This window comes from Suricata suricatta, chromosome 16 (assembly GCF_006229205.1).
Source record: "Suricata suricatta isolate VVHF042 chromosome 16, meerkat_22Aug2017_6uvM2_HiC, whole genome shotgun sequence".
Lineage (NCBI taxonomy): Eukaryota > Metazoa > Chordata > Mammalia > Carnivora > Herpestidae > Suricata > Suricata suricatta.
The window spans coordinates 52,159,242-52,182,495 of NC_043715.1; the positions used below are offsets into that span (position 1 = coordinate 52,159,242).

At 56.4% G+C, this 23,254-nt stretch overlaps 3 protein-coding genes across 12 annotated transcripts in view; 1 reads left to right on the forward strand and 2 right to left on the reverse strand.

Moving 5' to 3' along the window:
- Nucleotides 1–290, reverse strand: part of SYT3 (synaptotagmin 3) — a 16,419-nt gene extending 16,129 nt beyond the window's left edge. Inside the window, exon 1 of one of the 4 annotated variants that reach the window (XM_029925662.1) lies at nt 209–290. The gene's annotated coding sequence lies outside the window, so the exon portion shown is untranslated. Of the gene's footprint in view, nt 1–119 lie in introns of all 4 variants that reach the window. The other 3 variants (XM_029925667.1, XM_029925661.1, XM_029925666.1) reach the window with 3 other exon arrangements.
- A 6,428-nt stretch (nt 291–6,718) lies between these two features.
- C16H19orf81 (chromosome 16 C19orf81 homolog) lies at nt 6,719–15,958 on the forward strand. 7 transcript variants are annotated; one of them, XM_029925671.1, is made up of 7 exons: nt 6,719–6,802; nt 7,451–7,518; nt 12,834–12,906; nt 13,014–13,134; nt 14,492–14,500; nt 14,579–14,718; nt 15,592–15,958. In XM_029925671.1, exons 1-7 carry the CDS (start codon nt 6,792–6,794, stop codon nt 15,785–15,787), a joined length of 618 nt encoding a protein of 205 aa, XP_029781531.1. In that variant the 5' UTR covers nt 6,719–6,791; the 3' UTR covers nt 15,788–15,958. The 7 variants fall into 7 exon arrangements, with proteins under 7 accessions (XP_029781531.1, XP_029781533.1, XP_029781532.1 ...); XM_029925672.1 differs by having other exon boundaries at nt 6,765–6,806; nt 7,451–7,514; XM_029925668.1 differs by lacking the exons at nt 6,719–6,802; nt 7,451–7,518 and adding exons at nt 12,270–12,394; nt 12,581–12,641.
- A 462-nt stretch (nt 15,959–16,420) lies between these two features.
- SHANK1 (SH3 and multiple ankyrin repeat domains 1) overlaps nt 16,421–23,254 on the reverse strand; it is a 44,593-nt gene continuing 37,759 nt past the window's right edge. The window contains exons 24-25 of the mRNA XM_029924358.1: nt 21,072–23,253; nt 16,421–19,279 (exon numbers count right to left, since the gene is read on the reverse strand). Of these exons, the coding sequence (XP_029780218.1) occupies nt 18,565–19,279; nt 21,072–23,253 (2,897 nt within the window). The 3' untranslated portion in view covers nt 16,421–18,564. The remainder of the gene's footprint in view (nt 19,280–21,071; nt 23,254) is intronic.

Below are 23,254 nucleotides of genomic sequence, written 5' to 3' on the forward strand. Positions count from 1 at the left end.
GCCGCCGCCGCCGCCGCAGCCCCGCGCGCCCGCCGCGGTGCCCGCTCGGCTCCTCCCCCCGCCCCTGGCGCAGGTCCGCGGCTCCTCCCCTTGCACCCCCTCCTTCCTCCCCTCCGAACCTGCGGCTGGAGAGCCGAAATCGCGCGGCCGCAGCGAGGAAGGAGGGAGATTTCCCCGGACCAGGGCGTCCGAGACCCAGCTCTCTTACACAGTGGAAGATCCAGCTGTCTGGGATCGTGACCCTCTGCTCCCCAGGATCCAGGCCCCGGCCCCCGGCCCCTCTTCTCTCAGCTGAAAAAGTCTGGGACCCCAGTCAGTTCTACCAGAACCCAGGGTAATGAGCTCCCACCCTCCTCCATTCTCAGATCCAGGAATCCACTCCTCCCCTGGCCCTTCCTTCGCCGGACCCAGGACTTGGAGTCCTCCCATCTGGGGAGTTCTGGAGGCTGGCGGTGGGAGGGGAGGCGGAGCCTCAGAGTTGGCGGGTTTGGAGAATCTCAGCCCGGTGTGAGGTACTAGCAGGGACCGGGGTTTGGATCCTGCCTGGGCCGGCTCCTGCCTTCGGTGACCTCGCGCTCTTTTCTCTGAGGTCCAGTTTCCTCATCGCAAAAAATACATAGACAATAAATCTGTTTCCTATGGGATCCAGACGTTTGAAACCAGGCAATAGAGATAGAGCATTGGCACCAAGTTGGTGCTTAATGAATCTTGCTCCAAAGCGGCACATAACTGTTACTGTCATATTAATAGCGGTTAATGAGAATTGCTACTGAGTGCGATCTGGGCACTGAGCTAAGTGCTTTGAAAGCATTTTCTTGTTTAATCTTCACTAGCCATGTTAGGTGGGTACCATTATGCTATTCCCATTTCACAGAGGAGGAAACAGGTCCATAGAGGTTAAATCCCTTGGAGAAGGCCAGAGCCACATAGTCACAGCAGCAGCCCACAGGGGGGTCTGGGAGGAGCTTCAGTCTTCCTTAGTGCTGCTTCCACGCCCCCCAGTGACACTCATATAAATATAATCTCTAAGTAAGAAATTATTCTGGAGGCTCCGTCTGGGTGGCTCAGTCCGTTGAGCGTCTGACTTTGGTTCAGGTCATGATCTCAGGGTCTGTGGGTTTGAGGCCCACGTTGGGATCTGTGCTGACAGTGCAGAGCCTGCTTCAGATTCTCTCTCTCCTCTCTCTGCCCCTCCCATGCATGCTCTATGGTTCAAAAGTAAATGAATACGGGGCGCCTGGGTGGCTCGGTCTGTCAAGCATCCAACTTCGGCTCAGGTCATGATCTCATAATTTGTGGGTTCGAGACCTGCGTTCAGCCCTGTGCTGACAGCTAGCTCAGAGCCTAGAGCCTGTCTTTGGATTATTTGTCTCCCTCTCTCTCTGACCCTCCCCTGCTCATGCTGTCTCTCTCTCTCTCTCTCTCTCTCAAATATAAATAAAATGTTAAAAAATTAAAAAAAATGAATAAGCTTAAAAAACTAAGAGGGGCAAAGTTTCCTATTCTGCTCAGTCTTTGTTTTTAAAAAAAAATTCTTCGTCTGTCAAGGCAACTTAAAAAAATTTTTTTTGTTTTTTTATTTATTATTGAGACAGAAACAGAGCATGAGCAGGGGAGGGGCAGAGTGAGAGGCAGACACAGAATCACAGCCCAGAGCCCGACATGGGGCTCAAACCTACGAACCATGAGATCATGACCTGAGCCGGAGTCGGCCACTTAACCAACTGAGCCATGCCGGCGCCCCCTGTCAAAGCAACTTTAAGACAAGCTCCCCAGGCCCTCCCTTTAGCTAGTTTCACCCCTTCCCCACATATTGCTACTTATATATACATTTGCAGTCACTGTCACCCCGTAGACTCCTCCAGGAATGCCTCACCTTGAATCCTATCGCCAGTGTTTCTTCATTTTCCCCGATGGACCCACATAGGCAGCCCGGGAAGCTGGCGTGGAGGGCGCATGCCCAGATGTATGCACACAGACCCAGGCCCCTCAGAGCCCTCTCACAACCGGACCCTGGCACCCAGCGGGCCTGCCCAGAGTCCACAGATAGCCCGTCCCCTGGGAGAGATACGCAGAACGAAGTGTGTGGCAATGCATACACTCAGATGTCCATGCACGTGGGCTTGCCACACTTCCGGGACATGTTTCCAAAGAGACATCTATTCATGGACTGGTTGTGCCTGTGGTTTGGGACATGGCAGGGCCAGCGTTCACATCCAAGATCTGCTCTCAGTATTGCATGTGGATTGCTTAGATTCTCAATGCCTCAGTTTCCCCATCTGTAAATGATGGTAATTTTTTAAAAACCCAGATTCCAGGTCATTCAGTGATTTTGAGGAATAAGTTAAATTCACATGAGATGCTTAGAAAAAAACGACTTCTGTTTAGTATTGTCATAATTCATATTTATATGCATTTGCTCATGTGCTTTTTCTTTATTTAAATTTTTTAATGTTTTTTCATTTTTGAGAGACAGAGAGTGAGTGGAGGAGGGACAGAGAGGAAGGGAGACCCAGAATCGGAAGCAGGCTCCAGGCTCTGAGCTGTCAGCACAGAGCCTGACACAGGGCTTGAACTCTTGGACCACGAGATCATGACCTGAGCTGAAGTTGGATGCTTACCCAACTGAGCCACCCAGGCGCCCCTCTTTGTTTTTTTAAAGTAAACTTTCCACCCAGCACAGGGCTTGAACCAATGCCGCGGACATCAAGAGTCACATGCTCTCCCAGCTGAGCCAGCCAGGCGCCTGCTTACGTTCTTTTTTTTTTTTTTTTTTTAACATTTATTTATTTTTGAGAGACAGAGAGAGACACAGCACAAGTGGGGAGGGGGCAGAGAGAGATGGAGACACAGAATCCAAAGTAGACTCCAGGCTCTGAGCTATCAGCACAGAGCCCGATCCCGGGCTTGAACTCACAAACTGTGAGATCATGACCTCAGCTGAAGTCAGGCGCTTAATCAACTGAGCTACCCAGGCATCCCTTACAGTCTTTATTTTAGGCATTTGGCAAGTGAGGAAATTGAGGCTCAGAGAAGGGAAATGCCCTTCCTGAGGTCACACAGCTGGGAAATGTCAGAGTTGAGATTCAAAACCCATGTGGGCCTGAATCTAGACCCTTGCCTAAAGCCACTATGTTGTTTGCATCCAGGAAGTTTGAGGACTGTGCCTGTTGTAGCCACTGGGAGTGTGGAATAGCATAGGGTACTGGACAGGGAACCAGGAGACTGAGTTCTCCGTGTTCATTGAATCCCATCCATGCAGTCACTCGTTGAATACTTACTGAACATCCGCTGGGTGCCAGGCTCTGCTCTAGGCACCAGGGATCCAGCTAGGAACAAAACAGACATAGACCCCAACCTTGGGAAGGTCCAAGGTCTAGTCCAAGAAGGAGACAGATAATCATCAGATACCTATCTATATGTATTACAGTCAATGTGTGTCTGAGAAGGAGGTCATGGAAAGCTTCCTTGAGGAGGTGACCAAATGATGTTTGAACTGAGCTCAGAAGGGTGAGTAGATATAAACTGGATGAAGATGGGGGAGCAGTGGGGAAATACTCCAGTGAGAAGGACACCCCACACAGGGCCCCGGGAAAGGAGGGAGTTTGGCTCATGGAGGACTGCCAAACATTGAAGCTCTAAGGGGCCGGTAGCACTTTCTTTTGTTGATTGCTGCATCCCTCCTGCTTGACACATTGCTTGACACACAGTAGGCAGTCAATAAATATTGACTGTTTGAATGGAAGAGTACAAATACAATAGTCAGTAGAGGAATGTATGGATAGGTGGATGGATGGATGGATGGATGGATGGATGGGTGGGTGGAGGATTGGATGCATTTATGTGGGTGGGTGAGTGGATGAACTGATAGTTGGATGGGTGAATGAATGGTTCAATGGATAGATGGATGGGTGGGTGGATGGATGAGTAAGTGCATCAGTACCTACAGATTCACACACAAATGCTCCTGAAAAGCAATGCAGATACGCACCCAGAGACATGCACGCATGTGTGTAAACAAAGGTTCACCTCTCTTCCTGGTGCTGACCCTGGAGAGAAGAAGTCGGCCATGCTGGCTAGAGCCTATGTGAATGAGGATGCAGGGAGGCAAACTCTCTGACCAGAGCTACAACCGGCCCTACCCCCACTGCGGCACTGACATAATTTCTGGAATAGGAAGAAAATGCTGATTCAGGGATTTGTGCCCCAGGCTGTGAGCCAGGCCAGGGAGTGGGACAGGAATGGCCCAAGAGGGATGAGGTGAGTGGGAGAGGGAGGCACGTGGGGCTAAGAGAGACAAAGGAGACAGAGAGATAGAGAGACACAGAGAAGCAGAGATAGAGCAATAGAGACAGAGACAGAAAGCTATAGAAACACAGAGAATAAGAGATGAACACAGAAAGAGACACACAACATACAAATTCAAATTCGGACACAGAACAAGATGAGGCAGGGTTCCAGAGATGAGAGACAGAGACAGAGAGAAAGAGAGAGAAGAAAAATAAAGACACGGAGAGAAATGGAGACACAGGGAGATGGAAACATGGAGACCCAGATGCTAGAGAGGAGAGAGACAGAGACAGACAGACAAGGAATGACACCCAAAGAGGGAAGAAAGAGAGCTTCAGAAGAGGCATCTAAAACTAGGCTCAGAGAAGGGAAGACATTTGCCCAAGGTTGCACAGTCTGAGCACAGCATTTGATGCTGGTGTCTGTTTGACTCCAGAGTCCATTCCATGTTCTCTTCTTCACCCTGTGTTGCCTCATGAGGACCAAGAGGGACACAGGCAAATGGGTTGAGGCTGCTGAGCATGGGTCACAGCAATAGAGAGAGACAGTCATTCATTTACCCACTCAACACATCCAGGAAGGGGTGACACTCACTGGAGAGTCAGGGATAAGTTAGGAGCTTCTGGTCGACCAGGGTAGGTAGACCCCGCTCCAAATGGAAGCGATGGGGAAGAGCATTCCAGGCAGAAGGCGTGGGATGTGGAGAGTGAAAACAGGAGGGGCACCTGAGTGGCTCAGTCGGTTAATCCTCTGACTTCAGCTCAGGTCAGATCTCACGTTCGTGGGTTCGAGCTGACAGCTAGCTCAGACCCTGGAGCCTGCTTCCTGTTCTGTGTCTCCTTCTCTCTCTGCCCCTCCCCATCTCATGCTCTGTCTCTCTCTGTATCAAAAATAAATAAAAAACATTAAAAAAATAAATTTAAAAAAAGAGAGTGAAAACAAGAAGGGGGTGGGAAGGACTGGAGAGTGTTTGCAGGGGTGAGGTGGGAGGGGAGGGTGGGACCGGATGTCACTTGCCTGGCTGAGAGGCTGCAACATTGTCCAGGGGCACTGGAGAGCCATGGGAGGGCTGGGGAGGGGCAGGTTGGCTCTGGGAGCAGAAAGACCCCTCTGGAGCCCTTCAGGGCAGAAAGGAGGAGGGGGAGGGCAAGAGGAAGGTTGGGGCAAGGGTCCAGGCAGGAGAGGATGAAGCCATGAGCATGAAGAGGAGAGGAAACAGCAGGGAGAGTCAGGGGGCCGGAGAGATGGAGCTTGGTGACTGAGCAGCTGTGGGGGCTAGGTGTGCCTGTTGTCATGGCAATGAAAGGTGTTCTGTGTCCTATAGGGATGGAGTTGCCGCAGGAAATGGAGAAGGACAGCCTGATGGGAGAGAAAGACATCAGGGTGAGTAAAGGGAGTCAGGGCCACGGAGGAACTGAGGATGGAACTGAGTCTATTTGAATGAGGATTGTTTTCTTTTAAAATATTTTTTAATGTTTGTTCATTTTTTGAGAGACAGAGAGAGACAGAGCATGAGCAGGGGAGGGGCAGAGAGAGAGGGTGACACAGAATCCAAAGCAGGCTCCAGGTGCTGAGCTGTCACCACAGAGCCCGACACGGGACTCGAACCCACAAACTTTGAGATCGTACCCTGAGCCGAAGTTGGACACTTACCCGACTGAGCCACCCAGGCGCCTCTCAGTGAGGATGGTTTTACCTGGCAATGACAGAGACTCAAAGGACTTAAACGTACGAGGGAATTAACTGAGTGGACGAAGGCTTCAGGCATGGCTAGATCCAGGTATCCTAAGCACCATCCCCGATCTGTCTGCATCTTTGGTTTCTGCTTTCCTCATGGTGTCTTTGCTCCCAGGCATGTTCTCTCCGCATATGGTGATGTGATAGCCCCTCGCAGCTCCAACCTAGACTCTGACCCGCCTGGCGAACTTACTGGGAAAAGAAAAGATCCTCTTGTTAAACAAACCCAGCAAAAGTTCAAGGGTTGACCCTGTATTCTAGAGTGATTTTTAAGCTCGCCCCTGAAGAAATCACTGAGAAAATCAAGATGCCATTAGCTAGAAAGCAGAGAATCTATGCTTATCAAGCAGGAATAATGGAGAGTCAAGGCAGAGCCTGTCTGGGAGTGGAGAGTCAACTAAGAAAGTCCAGCCTCTTCTCCCACAGTTCCTGCTGAGAGCCGGCAGAAAGAGATGTGTTAGGGACACCTGCGTGGCACAACTCTTTTACTCCTCAGGCGCAGGCGCCCCCAGACTGGCCTCCTCTGGACCCAGGAATCCAGGCTCCCATTCCCTCCTCCCTTAGACCCAGAGGTCCAGGACATGCTCCCCTCCCTGCCCCAGCTCCTTCCTCCCTCAGAGCCCGGAGTTGGAGCCCCCAGCCCCTCCCCCTCCCTCTGGAGGTACCATGGCAACCAGGCCCCCTGCCCACCATCCCCCTCCATATAGAATCCCATTTCTGTTTGAATCTGGCCTGTGTCTAACCAGTTCCTGCGTGAGACAGGGATGAGCGGAGGGCAAGTGGGACCAGAAAGGGGATGATGGAGGGCAGGGGAGCCAGTTAGGAGAGATGGGAAAAGGAGGCTGGGGAGAGGCGGGGAGAGAGGTAGGGAAGCCAAGAGGTAGGCTTGGAGAGAGGCAGACTTTGAAGAGAGGGAGGGCCCGAAGGCTGCGGAGGTGATGGGGAAACTAGCGGAGGAGGAGCCTGGGGGGATGGAAGGAGGGAGGGGGAGAGAGGTGGGGAGGAAGAGGGCAGAGAAATCGAGGGAAAGAGTGGAGGAGAGATGGGGAGAGATCAAGGGGGAAAGGTGGGGAGAGAGTGAGAGGGGGTGGGTGGGGGAGAGCTGGGCAGAGAAAGAGGGCCAGAGAAGGAGAGAGGCGGGGAGGGGCAGAGTTCCGAGGGGACAAGGAGAGAGGGAGGAAGAAGCAGGAAAGCAGCCAAGAAGGAATCAGGGCACACAGGCATTGGCACTCGATGGGCTCCCAGAGGTTAGGGGAACCCGGATTCCTATGTGGTCTCAGCCTTCCAGGTCTTCCCTGTTTTACCCCTGGGGCTTCGAAGAGAAGAAGGAGGAGGCAGCCACGGGGAGCAGGAGCTGGGGTGGGTGGGCCAGTCAGGGCTCTTCTCCCCGGCTTCCTGAGACATCCCTCACCCACCTTCCCAGGATGCAGCCAGAGGTGGAGACTCTGTACTCCTCCACCGCGGGCAACCCCAGCACGCACACGGAGGCAGGTACTGCGTGCGTGTGCATGCGTGTGCGTGCGTGTGTGTGTGTGTGTGTGTGTGTGTGTGTGTGTGTGGCGGGATTGGGGGGAGGCGGATTTCCTTCATCCATGCACAGTGTAGTAACCCTGGCTTGCAGTGTGGCCTTAAGCGAGTCACTGGCCCACCAGGAAGTCATCCCAGACCCTGATGTTGACCGGATTCCTGGGTGGCACCCTTTGGCCCTTAAATTACATTTCTCATGAACCTTTGCAGTTCCCTGGCCAATGGTCTGGACCCAAACTACATTTCCCATGAGCCTCTGGGGCCTTAACAACTCTTCTGAGCTTACAGTCTCCCTGGGTGCTCTGTCCTGGTCCCTCACACTCCCCTTTTCTCCCACACTGAACTCAGCAGCTAACCCGCCTCCACCCTTCCCATCCTCGATGGTCTCATGGCCAACATGGTCGCTGGGCTAGACCCCGGATACTGCCCACCCCCCTTCCACCCACAGCCATTGGTCCCCAGCCCCATCTTCCTGCCCACTCCCGTTGCCCTGCCCCTGCCTCTCCGTCCCCACAGCCCCAGCTCAGGTCTCCTCCTCTTCCTCTTTCTCTACCTAACTCCAGGTCTCTGGTTTCTCTCCTCAAGCCCACCCCCCACTTGGCTCCTGAGGGGTCATCTGACCGCCAGCACTGACCCTGTCCCTCTTCTGCTCACACCTCCATCCTGGAAGTAAGGGAGTCCCAGCCGCTCAGCCTCAGACCCTGTGTGGTCGTCCACCAGCTGACAACCTCAGGCTCTTGCTCCAGGGCTGCCCCCTACTTTAGTACATGCCATTCATTCATGCATTCACTCAATCAGCATGTATCATCCTTGGTGAGGATGCATTTGGCTGGCATGCAATAGAAATTGGACTTAGTGTAAAATAAAGAATCAAAGAACTACCATCACTCAAAACAAAGCCCAGAAATGGGATGAGGTTTGGGTGTGGTGGAGTCAGCAGCTCAACAATGTCCCTGAGAACCCAGCTTTTATTTCCCTGTGTTTTGGTCTGGGATGTGTCTCCTTTGCACACCAGCTTGCTTACCTCATGGTCACAAAATGGCTGCCAAAGTTCCAGGCATCACTTGCAGAGGGTTCTTCATCTTAACAACCCCCACACGATCCTTCCTCACATCTTTTTGGCCAGCACTCAGTCACCCACTTACTCTTGTCTCAACCCCTGGCAAAAACATTATCATGATTATATTAGTCAGTGGTCCTGACTCTGTCTACACATAAGGAGGAAGGATTTAAAAACAAAAAAATCTATACCCAAACTCACTTCAGATCCAATTTAACCAGAATCTCTAGGACTTGGGTCCTTGCATCTGTAGTTTTTGAATGCTTGCCAGTGGTTACAATGAACAGTAAGGGTTGGAAGGCATTGGCTTAAACTGGATGGGATACCTTGGAGGGAAGGAAAGTGGTGAGCGTCCCCTGAGCTGCCTGGGTGAGGGATGGAGCCTTCTCAAACTGGGGAAGAAGGCTGGGAAGGGCTGAGGGGGTGTCCTTTCCGGTGTCTGTGCAAGAGCCTACTCTGTGCCACGTGTGCAAATGTCCTAGTGGCAAAACAGGTGCGTCTCTGTCCTCGGGTCTCTTTCGGTGTCTTTGAAGGCCTCTTTTCTTTTGGAGATCTCTACCCCACATCATCTCTAATCTAGACTGAGGCACCCGTCTAATAAGTAAAATTTATCTTTAGCTCCAGAAAAGTGGAGTGGAACTGAAGTTGACTAGTTGGCCAGTTTTGAAGACCAATATTTGTTCATTTCAGCTTTGCAGCTTTCTTGGTGGTATTTGGGACCCGTAACACTTTTTAACTTATCAGGTTGCAAACTTCGGCATCGGCCAACAGAAAGTCCATGGCGGGGCACCTGGGTGGCTCAGTCAGTTGAGCATCTCTTGATTTCAGCTCAGGTCATGATCTCACAGTTCATGAAATCGAGCCCCGTGTAGAGCTCTGTGCTGACACATAGAGCCTGCTTGGGATTCTCTCTCTCTGGCTCTCGGCCCCTTTCCCACTCTTGCCCTCTCTATCTCAAATAAATAAATAAACAAAAAGAAAGAAAGCCTGTAAGCCCGTGAGCCCCAAGTGTTTTGCCAATGGTGCCTAATGAATGAAATGACCAGTCTGTTCTCATGCAGAGAGGGCGGACATGAAATGCGCCATCTCACAAATAATTAATAACCTACAAATGCAATAAGTGCTCCTTCGCTTGAGGCTGAAGAGAATTCTGAGAAGCTCCTGCAGATGATCCTATTCTCTTGTGCTTAAAGACCTTAGTCTCTGGTGGTCCCTCTGCATAAACATTTCCTCCCCCCCCCACCATTTCTTTATTTGGCAAGCTCTTCCTTATTCCTTAAGTCTGACTGTAGACATTACTTCCTCCAAGGAGCCTCCCCTGATTGCTCCTAGACTAGGCTTCCCTTTCATCTTGTCACACCGCCACTGTAGCTCGTATGTCGCCTCCCGCCCACAGACTGGGATCTTTTGGAGGGCAGAGCAGATTGTCTAGACCAGAGCGGGTGAGAGACGGCCACTGGGGAGACTGAGGACAGAGTCTGGATCCGGACGCCTAGATGTTTATACTACCGCTTAGGGCTGTGCGACCTTGGGCAAGTCATGTAACCTTTCTCTGCTTCTGTTTCATCATTTGTTAAACTACACTATTTCAGAAAGTTGTCGTGAGGATGCAGTGGAAAACACTTTTGAAAGTGGCTGGCTTTTTATTTTATTATTTCTTTTAAAGTAAGCTCTACGCCCAATGTGGGCCTTGCACTCACAACCCCAAGATCACGCATTGCATGCTCTCTGGACTGAGCCACCCAGGCGCCCCTGCTTGGCTTTTTAAAAGGGATTGTAAACATATATGGGGCACCTGGGTAGCTCAGTGGTTAAGCGTCCAACTCTCGGTTGTGGCTCAGGTCATGATCTCACGGTTCATGAGTTCAAGCCCCGCATTAGGCTCTGTACTGACAGCGCGGAGCCTGCTTGGGATTCTCTCTCTCCCTCCCTCCCCTGCTCTCTCTCTCAACATAAATAAATAAATTTAAAAATTAAAAAAACCAAAAAGGCCTGCAAACATATAGATATTATTGTTCCATGGGCAGATCTGAGGAGATCGCGGTGTTGGAATGTAGGGGAAGCCAGTGCAGCTGGAGGAAAATGATCGAAGAAGCCAACAGGGGGGACCGCATGCAGGGCCGGCGCTTCTAAAGGGGATCTTGTTAAAATGCGGATTCAGATCCCATAGGTCTGGGGTGGACTCCAACATGCTGTGTCTCCAACAAGGTCCTGGGCCCCAGGTCACACACTGAGGAGCAAGTCCCCACCTCCGGGGGACTTTACTCCAAAGGCAAGAGAAAGCCACCGGTGGTTTGTAAGGAAGGGAAGCTGAGCGGGAAAGATCAGCCCAGCCGTCCTGCCCAAAACAGGTGGGAAGGTGGGAGGCTGGGGACCAGAGAAGGGGATTCCCCATGCCACCAGCTGAGCTGTCAACGCCCCCAGTCAAAGATGGCCAGGAGCAGAGCTGTGACCTGGCTGTGTGCTGGGGACACCCTGTTCCTGCTCACAGAGTCCATTGTTAAGTTTTGCAAGCTGGTTGTTAAAACCATGGGGGGTCTGGAATTGGTCATTGTGAGTATATTGATAGTGTGAAAACTGGCAAATGCTACAATCTGTGTGTGTGTGTGAAAGAGAGAGACAGGGAGAGTAACGTTAATTAAACATTTGAGAGAAAGAGAGAGAGAGAGAGAACTTAATTCAACATTTACCAGCACATCACTGAGTTTATTGGCTTGTATCGAGGGAGTCCCTAACACATGGAATGTCTTAGTAGGGGCCGCTGGGGAGGGCATATTCTAGGAGCTGCCGGTTAGGTGACTTTTGGAGGACTCAGGGAAGCAGGCTTGGGACGCTGGCAGGAAGTGGAGGCAAGCCTGTGACGCAGGAGGGATGAATGCGGCTAACACCCTGGGTGGGACCAAAGCAGCGTCAGCTCTGAAAGGAGTGGAGGCTGTTGGGTCATTTTGTGCTTTGGGCAGTGTTCACGTGCTGTCGTGCTGAGACAAACCTCCGGAGTGGTCTTGTTTTTATCTCCGTCTGCCCCGGTCACAGAGTGGCCTTGGCTGACGTTGGTGCTCTGTGAAATCGTTGCTGTCCAGCCTGAGCGTTAATCAGTGTCAGGAGCTGCCCTCCGTGCAGCTGCTCTAACAAAGACACCCCTAGACGCAAGGTGTTAAGAAGAGAGTATAGGGGCGCCGGGGTGGCTCAGTCCGCTGAGTGTCCGGCTTCAGCTCAGGTCATGATCTCATGGTTTGTGGATTCGAGCCCTGCATCAGGATCTGTGCTGACAGCTCAGAGCCTGGAGCCTGCTTCGGATTCTGTATCTCCCCCTTTCTCTGACCCTCCCCTGCTCGTGCTATCTCTCTCTGTCTCTCAAAAACGAATAAGAAACATAAAAAAATAATAATAATAAAATAAAAATAAATAAGAGAGTGTAACAGGAGATGAGGTGGGACATCCCAGCCGCATGAGGTGATGCAGGGACTCGGGTTCCCGCCATATTGTGGCTCTAGCCTGGCGGAAGCTGGCTTATTGCTACAGTCACGTTTCTGTCCAAGGGAAGGGGCAATGAGGCCACGACAAGCAATCTTCTTTTAAACAAATGAGCCCAAGGTTGCACCCCTCACTCCCCCAATACCGTTGGCAAGAACTTGCTCACGTGGCCACACGCAGCTGCAAGGGATGCTGGGAACTGTTGTTGCTAGTTGGGCAGCTGTGACCGGTAAAACCCCGAGACTGCAGAGGAAGGGGGAAACGGGTTACAAGGGACAACTAACAGTTGGCCATAAGAGACACCAGGTAGTCGAGGGAGGAGGTGCCTGGAGGGGCCCATATGGCGGCTGTTTTCTGTCTCGCTGCAATCAGGAGGCTGGTTCTGAGAGTGGGGGGACACCACACACTGGGTTCAAACAGTGTTGGGGGCTGCAGGGGCGAGAATGGGAAGCAAAACCGGAAGAGGCCATCCCTCTTCCTCCTGCCTTGCAGCTCCTCTCTAGCGCCCCCTGGAGGCAGAACCTAACAGGAACCCAAGAGTTGAGCAGAACGGGTTAGTAGGGTCCCTGCCCTGGGCCCCCAGACCAAGTGGGTGCTGAAGAGAGTTTGGAGCCGAGAGGCGATAGCTTAGTAACTGGCACGAGCCATTCGGGAATGACGCGGACAGCCCTCGGGGAAGCCCACTGAAGCCGAATGATGTCTGAGGAGTGCTCAGGGCGTCTGACACCGGGTTCTCCGTCTCCAGGAGCCCTCCCTGTGGACATTGAGACCCTAGAGGAGATGCAGACTCGGAGCCTGGGCAGGCCTGTCAAACCCTCGTGAGTGGCCCCTGGTCTCATGACTTTTGATCTCAGCTCCCCCGGGGGGCGATGACAGCCCCCACCCTGACCTCGGAGGTCCCTGCCCACCTGCTCTCTCTCCCCAGGACGCAGTACCTGCGGCAGGTCATTGCGGAATACGAGGCTCTGGACCGAGAGCTACCATGCATCCGGAAGTTCCCCACACCACCCAGTGCCCAGCCTCTCTGTCTGTGCATGGAGACCTTAGTGAGTGGCCTCTTGCCCCTGTGACCCCAGGCCCCAAGTCTCTGCACAGCTTGGGTGGGATGAGAGAAAGGGAACAGGCTCAGTAATGAGGTGGACAGGGCTTCAGTCTAGGTTCCGTAGCTCAGCCAGCTGTGGGCTCGGCACAGGACAGGTTGCTAAAACATGAATTTGTCAAAGGGTCAGATATCACATTGATCTATCGCTGCTGATCTGGGAGGGGCAGAGGGAGGGGGAGAACAAGGGGCAGAGAAGGGCTGAGATTGAAAGGCAGGTGTCCTAGGGGTGCCTGGGTGGCTCAGTTGGTTAAGTGTCTGACTTCTGCTCAGGTCGTGATCTCCCGGTTTGTGAGTTCGAGCTCCATATCGGGCTCTGTGCTGACAGCTCAGAGCCTGGATCCTGCTTCAGATTCTGTGTCTTCCCTCTCTCTCTGCTTTTCCCCTGCTCACCCTCTGTCTCTCTCTCTCAAAAATAAATAAACATTAAAAATTTAAATTAAAAAAAGGGCGGGTGTCCTGCTAATCCATCTAGTATGAAATCTTGTAAAGTTTGCAAATACAGCCAAGACTCAAGATGAAGCCCATGTTTTGGGCAGATTCAGTGAACTGGTCATTCCTGGTACAAGTCCATTGGCAATCGCTGCCATTGGTCAGCGGAGGTATCTATTAGGTTCTCGCTTGAAGGTTACAGGAGAAGAGCTCACCTTAATGGGATGCTTCCCACGTTTCAGGCACTGGTCCTAGACACACTCCCTCAGGTGACCTGTGTGACTTTACCCCAACACAGAGTTTGTCTTTGCTCTTGGAAGCCATTCCGAGCCCATCCCTCCTCTTCTTTGTAGCTTTGAACAGGGGACCCCGCCTCCCCCTCACATACATGCCCAGCTTGCCTTCCTGGAGGTGACCAATTTCACAATGTCGTCCTATTTCATCAGCAAATTTGTATGTTCTGATGATGGTGTATCTCCTGCATGGTAATCTCACACTGAAAATGTAGCGAGTGATCAATATGTTTTTGAATGACAAGTCAAAACTCCTATGACCCTTATTATTTTTACAACCGGACGTTCCTTAAAATGCTAATAGGAACATAAAAGGAAAAGTGTACAGCTTAAATCCTTGCGGGATCCTTACGAGCTACTAAAAGTCTGCCATCCAAATTGGTGAGCTGTTTAAGCCAAATGTTCATTGACTATTGGCAAATCCTCTCGGTGAGAACCGAGTTTTTGGAGACTGAGCTGGAATGACAGTAGGTGCTTTTCTATCCGAGAGGTACATGTTCTCCCGGATTTGACTAGAGCCATAGGCTCCGGACATACAGTGAAGCTTGGCCGCTCAAATGTCACCTGGGATTCTGGCAGGTTCTGCAGGTGGGTCTGAGGTGAGGACTTCCGGAGCCTGGCAGCCCTGAGGGTCACATGCTGAGCTCTCTCTGCCGACTCCTCCAGCCAGAGGAGGACCTTACCCATCTGCAGGTGCTGGAGGCTCTGGAGGCCAGACTGCCCGGAGCCATGGAGAGCGGGCGCGTGACCAGTATCCGTTTTGAAAATATGAACGTCATCTGTGGGACTGCGGGGCGCCAAGACAGGTGAGCTGGTGGCGGATTCCGGCCCGGGAGCTACCAGGACGGGCCTGGTGGCGGGGAAGAGGGTGCGGGGCCAGGAGTGTAGGAGGTGAGGGGTTTGGCCTAGGGAGGCGGGGGAGGGGCGGAGCCGGAGCCCAGGCGCCGAGTGGGCGGGGCCGGGAAGGGAAGGAGAGAGGGGACTAGGTCTGGAAGCCCCGGGTTTGGTCCTGGTTGGTGAAGGTGCGGGACCGCGAGGCAATGAGTGAGAACAGAGAAGGGGTGGAGCCAAGAGTGAGCACGGGAGGGCAGGGCCAGGTGAGACCAGAGAGCAGGTGGGATCTGGAGTGAGGAAATGGACTTTGAGTGACCCAGGCGGTGACCTGGACGCATACAACCGAAGCGTGGGGGTCGAAGCCTGCAAGGTAGCTCTGAGGGGGCGGAGCCTGGACCGAGCACATTGAAGTAGTGGGGCCAGGAGTGATCCGGTGGGCAAGGGGCCTGGAGTGCCGAGTTGGGGGCGGGACCGGGAGAAACCTAAATCAGGGGACAGGCCTGAGACTCACTGAGGTGGCGGGACTGGACGAAGAACGGGGCGGGCCCTCGAGCGGTGGTTCGAAAAGACGGAGCCTCGACAGACCACGATCAGGGGACAGAATTAGACTGAGAGAAGACGGGACCTAGAACGACCTGTGCGAGGGTCGAAGTCCGGTTGGCCTCGGAGAGAGATCAGGGCTGCAGAGGGGTTTAGGCACAGAGTGATGGGGTGAGCAACCCGAGTGGGTAAATGAACAGGGACCAGGCAGGGACCCTCCGATAATCCAAGGCGAGGCTGGGACCACCAGCGATTCCCTTCGGTCTCCGCCCCGTCCTTGTCCTCTTGGCCCTCCCCCTCCGCAGGTGGCTCATCACGGTCACGGACTTCCAGACTCGCTCGCGTCTGCTGAGCTGCGGCCTCCGCGTCCGCGGGCTCGAGCACCCGCTAGTGCGCCACGACGAGCTGCTGCGGGCCGACTACCGCCTGCACCTGCGCCGCTCGGGTGTCCGGCGGCGCATGCTCGAGGCCCTGGGGGCGGAGCCGAGCGAAGAAGATTGACGCGCGGGGGGCGGGCCCCGGCTGCGCTTGCGCCCCGCCCAGCTGGCTCGGGCAGCTCTCTCCGAGCCCCCTAGGGAAGGGGGCGTCGCCTCCCCAGGAAGGAGGCGGGGCCGGCTCGAGGGGGTGGATACTGTGAGTTTAATTATAAAGAATGACCTGGTACAAAAGCCATTTCTCTCTGCAAAATCTTGGTGGGGAGTCAGGGGGAGGGAGGTGATGGGGGGTAGGGATGAACCCCCGTAATATAATCCCGCCTCCCTCATCTTCCCCCAGTCCCTGCAAACGGACGCCTGGGTCCCAATCCCTTGAGGGATGAACTGAGGCTCTCAAGAGGGAAGACCTGGGCGTCGGGGGCTTTCAACCCATGCCGATCCCTGTCTCAGCGAGAACCACAAGTCCTCATCCGCCCCCCTCCTCTTTTCTCCTCCCACCCCCCCTTGGAAGACAATTCTCGGGCTTTTATTTCAGGTTTTTTTTTTCTTTTCTGGATTTTGTGTGTTCTAGGGTTTTTTTTTTTTTTTTTGTATTTTGTTATTGTTCCTCTTTTTGCTTTACCCTCTCCACCCCGCGCTGCCCTCATCCAGTCCCTTTCCCCCCACCCCTACCTCTCCTCCCCCCTCCCCACCCCCTACACCCTCCCCAACCCCGCGGCACCCATCCAGAATGAACAAGCCCTTGATAGACGGGCGCCGCGCAGGCCCCCTGCGGATGGGGGGCATCCGACAAGGGGGAGGGGGCGGGTAGGGGCCCAGCGCGACCTCGGCCCCCCTCCTTGCCATCCCTCCCCCCTCCCACAACCCTCCCACAAGGTTCCCGCAGATCCCTGACGTGGTGAGGGGAGAGGGCTGCAAGCACCCTCCCCCCCGTGGACGGAGCGCCCCCCCCTGGGGGGTAGGGGGCAGCAGAGGGGGAATGGGCTTGGGGAAAGGAGGGGGAGCGCCCTTCTTTGGCAGCTGAACATGGGGGGGACCTGAGGGCAATGCCCTCCCCCCTTTACCCACAGTAGGAGAGGGGGCTTCCCAGGGGAAGGGGTGGCTTAAAGTTCCCAAGCCCCAGGAATAAAGGGAGTGGGCGGGGAGCGTGCAGGAAGGAAGAGCCATGCTGGAGGGAGAAGTTTCTGGGAGAGGAGGAAAGGTAGGAGGGGAGGGGGATCTTCGTGCAAAACGGATGGAGATGGCCCAGGAGGAACTAGGAAGAGCGAGACGAGAGAGGATGTGCAAGAAGTCAGACCAGAGCAGGGAGAAGAGGAAGAATGGAACCCATGGTGAGCAACAGGGGGTCTTCTCTGGCCAGAAGGAGAAAGGAGTGTCCAGAGGGAAGAAAGCAGGCAGGGTAAGAAGTCTGCAAGAGCTGGTCCTCGACAGGAACCCAAAGTTAGGACGCTGGGGAAAGACAGTGCAGCCCGAGTGTGTGGACAGAGATACGTGTGCGAAAGGAGAGAGGCAGTAGGGTTCCCCTAGGGGGATGGAAAAAGTCACTGGGGAGCCGGCGAGGACAAGGAGACATTCAGGAATGGGGGTGCAGCACAGCCACGTGCAGGAACATTGTTAGAGGAAGGGCCTGGCTTCGCGAGAGCAATGGGAGGGCTGGGGAGGCCGTGTGTGCGGGAGTGAGGGTGCGAGAAGGTGCACAGAAGAGAACGAGGCAGGACAGAGATCTGGGAAAGGAGGCAGGGGAGCCGGAGCCTGGCGAAGAGGAAGGCAATGAGCATTTGAGAGAGAAGCAGTTCCTGGGGGAGGAGGGGCGACAGGTGTGCAACAGAAGCGACCGTGTGAGAAGGGGGGCCAGGGAGGCTCGGGGGAGTGTCACGGAGACAGGGACAGGTGGGTGGAGCAGAAATGTGGGGGTTCAAGAAGGGGCTAATGCTTAAAGAAAATGGATGGCAGCGTGTCAGGAAAGGTGAATGGGAGAGCAAGTGTGCAAGAACTGAACGAAGGCAGGTGTGTTCCAGAGAAGAAGTGTGCGTGCACAGAGTGGGAGGGGTTGGGGGAAGGGGTGTCCCAAGTGTGTCTGCAGCAAGGGTTTAGAGATTTTCAGAAGTGAGGTGTGCACGGGAGGGTACCAAGGGCAAGAGTCTGACAGAGTAAGGGTATGGAATGTAGGAGAAGAAATGCAACATGGGCACGGGCACGGGAGAATGCAGGGGGTTGTTGTTGAGTGCGGAGAGGGCCTCGCGAGCCAGAAGCGAAGGCGGAGTGTGCAAGACAGCGAGAGGGCAAATTTGTGCAAAATTGTAGCCCGGGGAGAGGAGAGAGGCAAGCAGGCGTGCAAAGGGGCGTGCAGGAGGCCGGTGGGAGGGGGCTGCTGTGTGTGCTGGGGAGAGGAGAGGGAGGGGAGAGCCCAGGGGCCTGGAGAGGGGGGGAAGGGTTGTTAGAGGAGCGGCAGGTGGTGGAATCTGAGGGCACCCCCTTCCCCTGCGGCCGGGGACAAACCCCATCCCATCAGGCTCAGGGCTGACCCTCTATGGCTCTGTCTGTTCCCCCTCCCCAGAACCGACCCTTCCCTCCTTCTCCATCCCCCTCTGTGATTTCCTCCATCACGCCCTGCCCCTGCTCCCTGCTTCACACAGTCTTGCGTCAGCTGCCCCCTCCTGTGAGGTGCAAATGTCTGGCCGGGGATCTGGCCACCTGGTGACCTCCAGCCTTGGGGGACAGGGCAGGGCGCAGTTCTAGCAGAGTCCCTGGCCCAGGGGGAGAGAATGATGGTCAGGGGTCAGAGGTCAAGAGGCCAGTAGGCTCAAGGGTTCTGTGGACGGGCTGGTCCGTCCAGGCCAGCCATCACCTCTCCAGGAAAAACTTGAGCGCCCGCTCGATGTTCATGCGGTGGCCCACCCTGGTCACACCCAGATCCACATAGTCCTCCTTGGTCAAGGCGGGCAGATGGGAGCCATCGATCTCGTGGTCCAGGAACTGGGCTCGGTGCTCAGCCAAGCCCAGCCACTCCAGCCAATCAGCCACGTCGAACTTGGTCCAGAACCCCAGAGGTTTAGCGCCGAAGGGCTTGTCCGGGGGCAGCGAAAGCAGGCGGGTCGGTGAGAGGGAGCGGGAGGCCCCCGACAAGGCTCCACCAAGCCCCCCGGAAATCCCAGGGTGTGGCGGCACAAAGACAGGGGCGAAGGGATCAGCGGAGCCTCCTGCCCCTCCGGTGGGGGAGCCGCGGATGTCAAAGAGGCCCGGGTACAAGGGTCCAGAAGGCAGGATGGGCAGGGACGAGGGCCTGGGCGCAGGGCTGACCTTGTGCTCCGAGGCGGGCAGCAGTGAGGGGCTGGGGGCCCGGCGGAGCAGAGGCGGCCGCATCTCGAACTCCACGCCCTGGAGGTGGCGGGTGGACGTGGAGGAGGAGGCTGAGGGTGACGTGGCCCCCGAAGCTGCAGCGGCCGAAGGGGAGACCGCGGTTCCCGTGGGGAGCGGCGGCAGAGGTGGTTTGGGCCAGTTCTGAAACAGGCTGCTGACCGGTTTGGAGAGGACCGAGGGCTGGGAGTCTTCGGAGAGTCTGGAATGTGACAAAGGGGCAGGGGCGCAGGAAGGGGGTTTGGAGGGCAGCGGCAGGGTGAGAAAGAGGCAGAGGTCAAGACACAGGGGAGAGAAGAAGAGACACCGGAGCCAGGGTAGAGAGATAGAGAAGAGAGATGGGAAGAGAGAGAAGGAGCGAGGGGGCAAGACAGATGGCAGGACAGAAATGAAGGGAGAGCAGAACAGGAGGTCAGGGAGAGGGTGACAGTCAAGAGAGATGAAAGAAAAAGAGACATTAAGTGATAATAATAATAATCGCCACCACTTACTGACGCTCACGTGTGCCAGGCATTGTTCTAAGTGCTTTACATATCGCATCTCAGTTTATTCCCCAGGACAACCCTGATGCAGGTTACTATTATTATCAACAGCACAGAGAGGTTAAGTAACTTGCCTAAGGACACACAGCCAGGAAGTGGCAGAGCCCAGTTATATGGCACCAAAGTCTGAGCTCTTAACCACTACTCTATACTGCCTTTTGGGGTATGGCCAGTCACAGCAGAGTGGAAGACAGGGAGACGGTGAGAGGGAACAAAAAGAAGGTGAGCATTCAGGGGAGAGATGGAAGGGGACAGGGGACAGAGAAAGGGGAGGGAGAGATGAGGAGAGGGAGATGAAAGAGAGAAGAAACAAGGGGAGAAAAAGGTTCCCCTCATCCCTTTAGCTCCCTTCGGGGACAGTCCTGCCCCAGGGCCTTTGAACTGGCCTAGCTCACTTCCTTCCCCATCCCTGCTTCCCCCAGGTAGCCGTGTGATCTGCTCCCTCCTGTCCTCCAGTTTCTGTTCTTCCAGCTGGTTATTTGAGAGGCCTTCTCTAACCATTCCCCATCCCCTGCCTCGTGAAACCGCAAGGCATCACTTGTCGTGTCCACTATGGGGTCCCTGCCACCCAGAAGGGCACCCAGCACCTAGTAGGTGATATATCCCTGATGCAGCTGTTGACTAAATAGAGCGTCCTTGCCTCTACCTCAGAGATAGAGTGAGCTCTGCGGATGGACAAGGGTCAGATGAAGAACCTCCTCCTCGCTCTCTCCGTGTGCCCGAGTCAGGAATCGGACTCCACTTTCCCTAAGACTAGAAGGTCTTGAAAGAGCTTGAACTTCATGGTGCTCCTAGCTAAGCTCGCTGCTTTGGGAAAATTCCGCACGATCCGCATTTGTCCGTCCATCTATACATGCCCGGCTCTGGTGAGCGGCCCCTCCCCTCCCCCACCTCGTGCTCTAACAACCGCCCACACGTAATCGTCTCAAAAACCCTTTTAGGTGGGGGTACGCTGCTGTTCCCCTTCTAGGAGGGGTGGGGTCCTTTGCCTAAGGGCACCCAGTAAGGAGTCCAGGGCTGAGGCCAAAGCCTAGAAAGCCTGGCTCCAGGACCACACTCCAAACTCACTGCCCCCTAAAATCGTCTGATCTTGAGCCACACCAGGTCCGAGGGACTCGAAGCTTTCAGAGACTGTCAGAACTGACAACCAAGGAAAGGAGACCGGCAAGTCACAAGTCGTGGTCCAGTCCCTTTTGTTAGTAACTTTTCTGTTCATCATGGGATGTGGGTTGCCATGGTGATGGGAAGAGACCACAAAAGCTACTAAGATAAAGTATCTGTGAAAGCATGCTTCTCTGAGGATGGACTTCCCCAAGCCAGCCTGGTTTCTGTGTTCTCTCTGCCACCTGGGACCCTCAAAGGACACAGCTATGGGGGAAGGCAGGCCCTGCCGCCCACAGCATGGGCCCCCTCTGGCCTCCGGAACCAACCACCGGCCCCGCCCCCGCTCACCTCTGCCGCTGCAGGGAAGAGGTCCTCTCGGGGACATAGCTGGCTCCCCCGTGGTGGCTGTCCCCGCTTCCCCCGCTGCCTCCCCGGGCCCAGGGCAGAGCGCCACCGGCTGCCGAGGAGCCCCCAAATTGCTGAAGCTTGGAGCTGAGTTCACTGATGATGCTGGCTTTTACTGTGGCCAAGGCTGAGGCCTGAGGCTGGGCCAAGGGCCCGGGCAGGGGTGGTGGCGGTGGGCCCGGGCCCTCCTCCCAGGGCAGCAGCTTCCGAGGCAGAGAGGAGGCTGATGGCAAGGGCACCGGAGGGCCTTCTGGCTCTACGGCCACTGGACCTCCGGCCATACCCGCCGTGGAGGGTCCTGTGCAACCGCTCAGGGCCAGCAGCCCATCCGTTCCAGCCCCGGTCACGGAGACAGTGGGGCTGGTAGGAGTGACAGAGTCGCGGAGTCCCCCACTAGGGCTGGGCCGCAGGCCTCCACTGGTCCCCAGAGCCCGGCCCCGCAGCTTAGAAGGAGTCATGAGCTGCGGGGGGTACGCCGGCCCCGGAGCACCACTCCCCCCAAAGGCCTGGCCGTCCAGGTAGGCCACATACGTGTCCAGGAGCTCCGGCCCACTGGCCACACCAGCCCCACCGGCCCCACCGCCGGCGCTGCCACCACCTTCGGCGGAAAGGCTGCTCAGTGTGGATGCGCTGCTGATGGTTTCCAGCGGGTGGTCACTGCTGCTCCGACTGTCCACCTCCTCAATGCCAGAGTCGGTGCCAGGCGGCGGGTCGGGGCCGGGCTGTGGGGCCGGGGGTGGGGGGGCGGCCGGGGCCGGTGGGCCTGGTGGAGGGGGGTCCCCGGGGGCCACGGGGGCCCCCTGGGTCAGTGTGGCCACCTCACTGTCATAGGAAGTCAGGCTGGACGCCGTGGAGTCCAGGGTGGGGGGCGCCGCGGCCACGGCGGGCGGTGGCACGGGGGGCAACGGGGTGGTCGGGGTCGGGGGGTCCGGCAGCGGGTGGGGGGGCCCGGGCGTGAGGGGCGACTCTGGCTTCTCGAAGCTGTTGGAGAACTCCAGAGGCGGGGGCAGCGGCTCCACAAACAGGAATTCGCCGTCTTCCACGTCCACCGAGGGAGCGGGCGGCGGCAGGACCAGCAGGGGGAGCCCGTTCTCTTCGCCGCCCCGCGGGGAGGTGGGCGAGGGGGGCACGGACCGGCGCGGGCTGGGAGGCGGAACCCCCGGCCGGTCCTCCGAGGGGGGTCCCCTTCCGCCCGCGCCGCTGGCTCTGGGCTGGCAGTTCTCGAGGAACCGCACGTGGAGGGGCAGCCGTTCCGGCTCCTCGGGGGCCCCGGACCTCCACGCCTTGCTCACGCCGGGGTGCGGGGCCGGGGGCTCCGGCCCCAGCTGCAGGAGGAGGGGCCCGACCCCGGGAGCCGTGGGGGGCAAGCGGTGCAGCAAGGAGCGCCTGGCAGCTGGGGGGCTGGCCGGAAGGGACTTCTCCTGGCTGCCCAGCCCCGCCCGGTACCCCAGCTCCCGGTGGGCGGGGTCCGGCGGCGAGGCCCCCCAGAGACGCAGCACTGGCTCGTGGTGGGCGTGGGGCGAGTGGTGGTGCGGGGTGGGTGGCGGGACCTCGTAGCGGGGCGATGGGGGCCTCGGAGGGGGCTGAGGGGGCCCCCCGCCCTCCGAGGACTCCTTCAGCGCCCGCTCTCGGGCGGCCAGGGCCAGCCCGAGCGGGGAGGCTGGGTCCAGGGCCTTGCCGGTCAGCGGGTGGACCAGGGGGCGCGGCGGCAGGAAGCTGGTGAAGGCGCTGCTGCCCCCGCTGCCCCCGTAGGCTCGGCCGCCGGCCCCGTAGCCCCCGTAGCCGCCGCCGCTCCCCGCGCCCGCGGACTCCAGCCGGAGGTAGGGCTCGGCGGAGAACATGCCTTCATCGATGGATTTGGAGTGGCGCAGCCGGGGGCCCGGGGGCGCCCCGGGGCCCAGCCCGCCGTCCCCGGCCTCCTCGTCCCCGGCGTCGGTGGAGAGGAAGAGCGTGGACCGCCGGCGCGCTTCATTCTGCCAGCCGCCTTCCCTCCGAGCCGCGCCCACCAGGGCCGCTCCGAACTGGCTGGTGAAGTCGAGGGTGGCCGGACCGCTGGGCGAGGTGGGGGTGGGCACCGGCGAGGGCGACGGCGGCACCGGCGACATGGCCGGGGCGGGGCTGGGCGC

What these genes read in the sequence shown, in the direction of transcription:
- C16H19orf81 (XM_029925668.1), top strand. Translation starts at nt 12,278, where the DNA reads ATGCTGGGAACTGTTGTTGCTAGTTGGGCAGCTGTGACCGGTAAAACC. An exon ending in GGCAGGCCTGTCAAACCCTC is followed by an intron (nt 12,907 to 13,013) that starts GTGAGTGGCCCC and finishes CTCTCTCCCCAG; the next exon opens with GACGCAGTACCTGCGGCAGG. An exon ending in ACTGCGGGGCGCCAAGACAG is followed by an intron (nt 14,719 to 15,591) that starts GTGAGCTGGTGG and finishes CCCCCTCCGCAG; the next exon opens with GTGGCTCATCACGGTCACGG.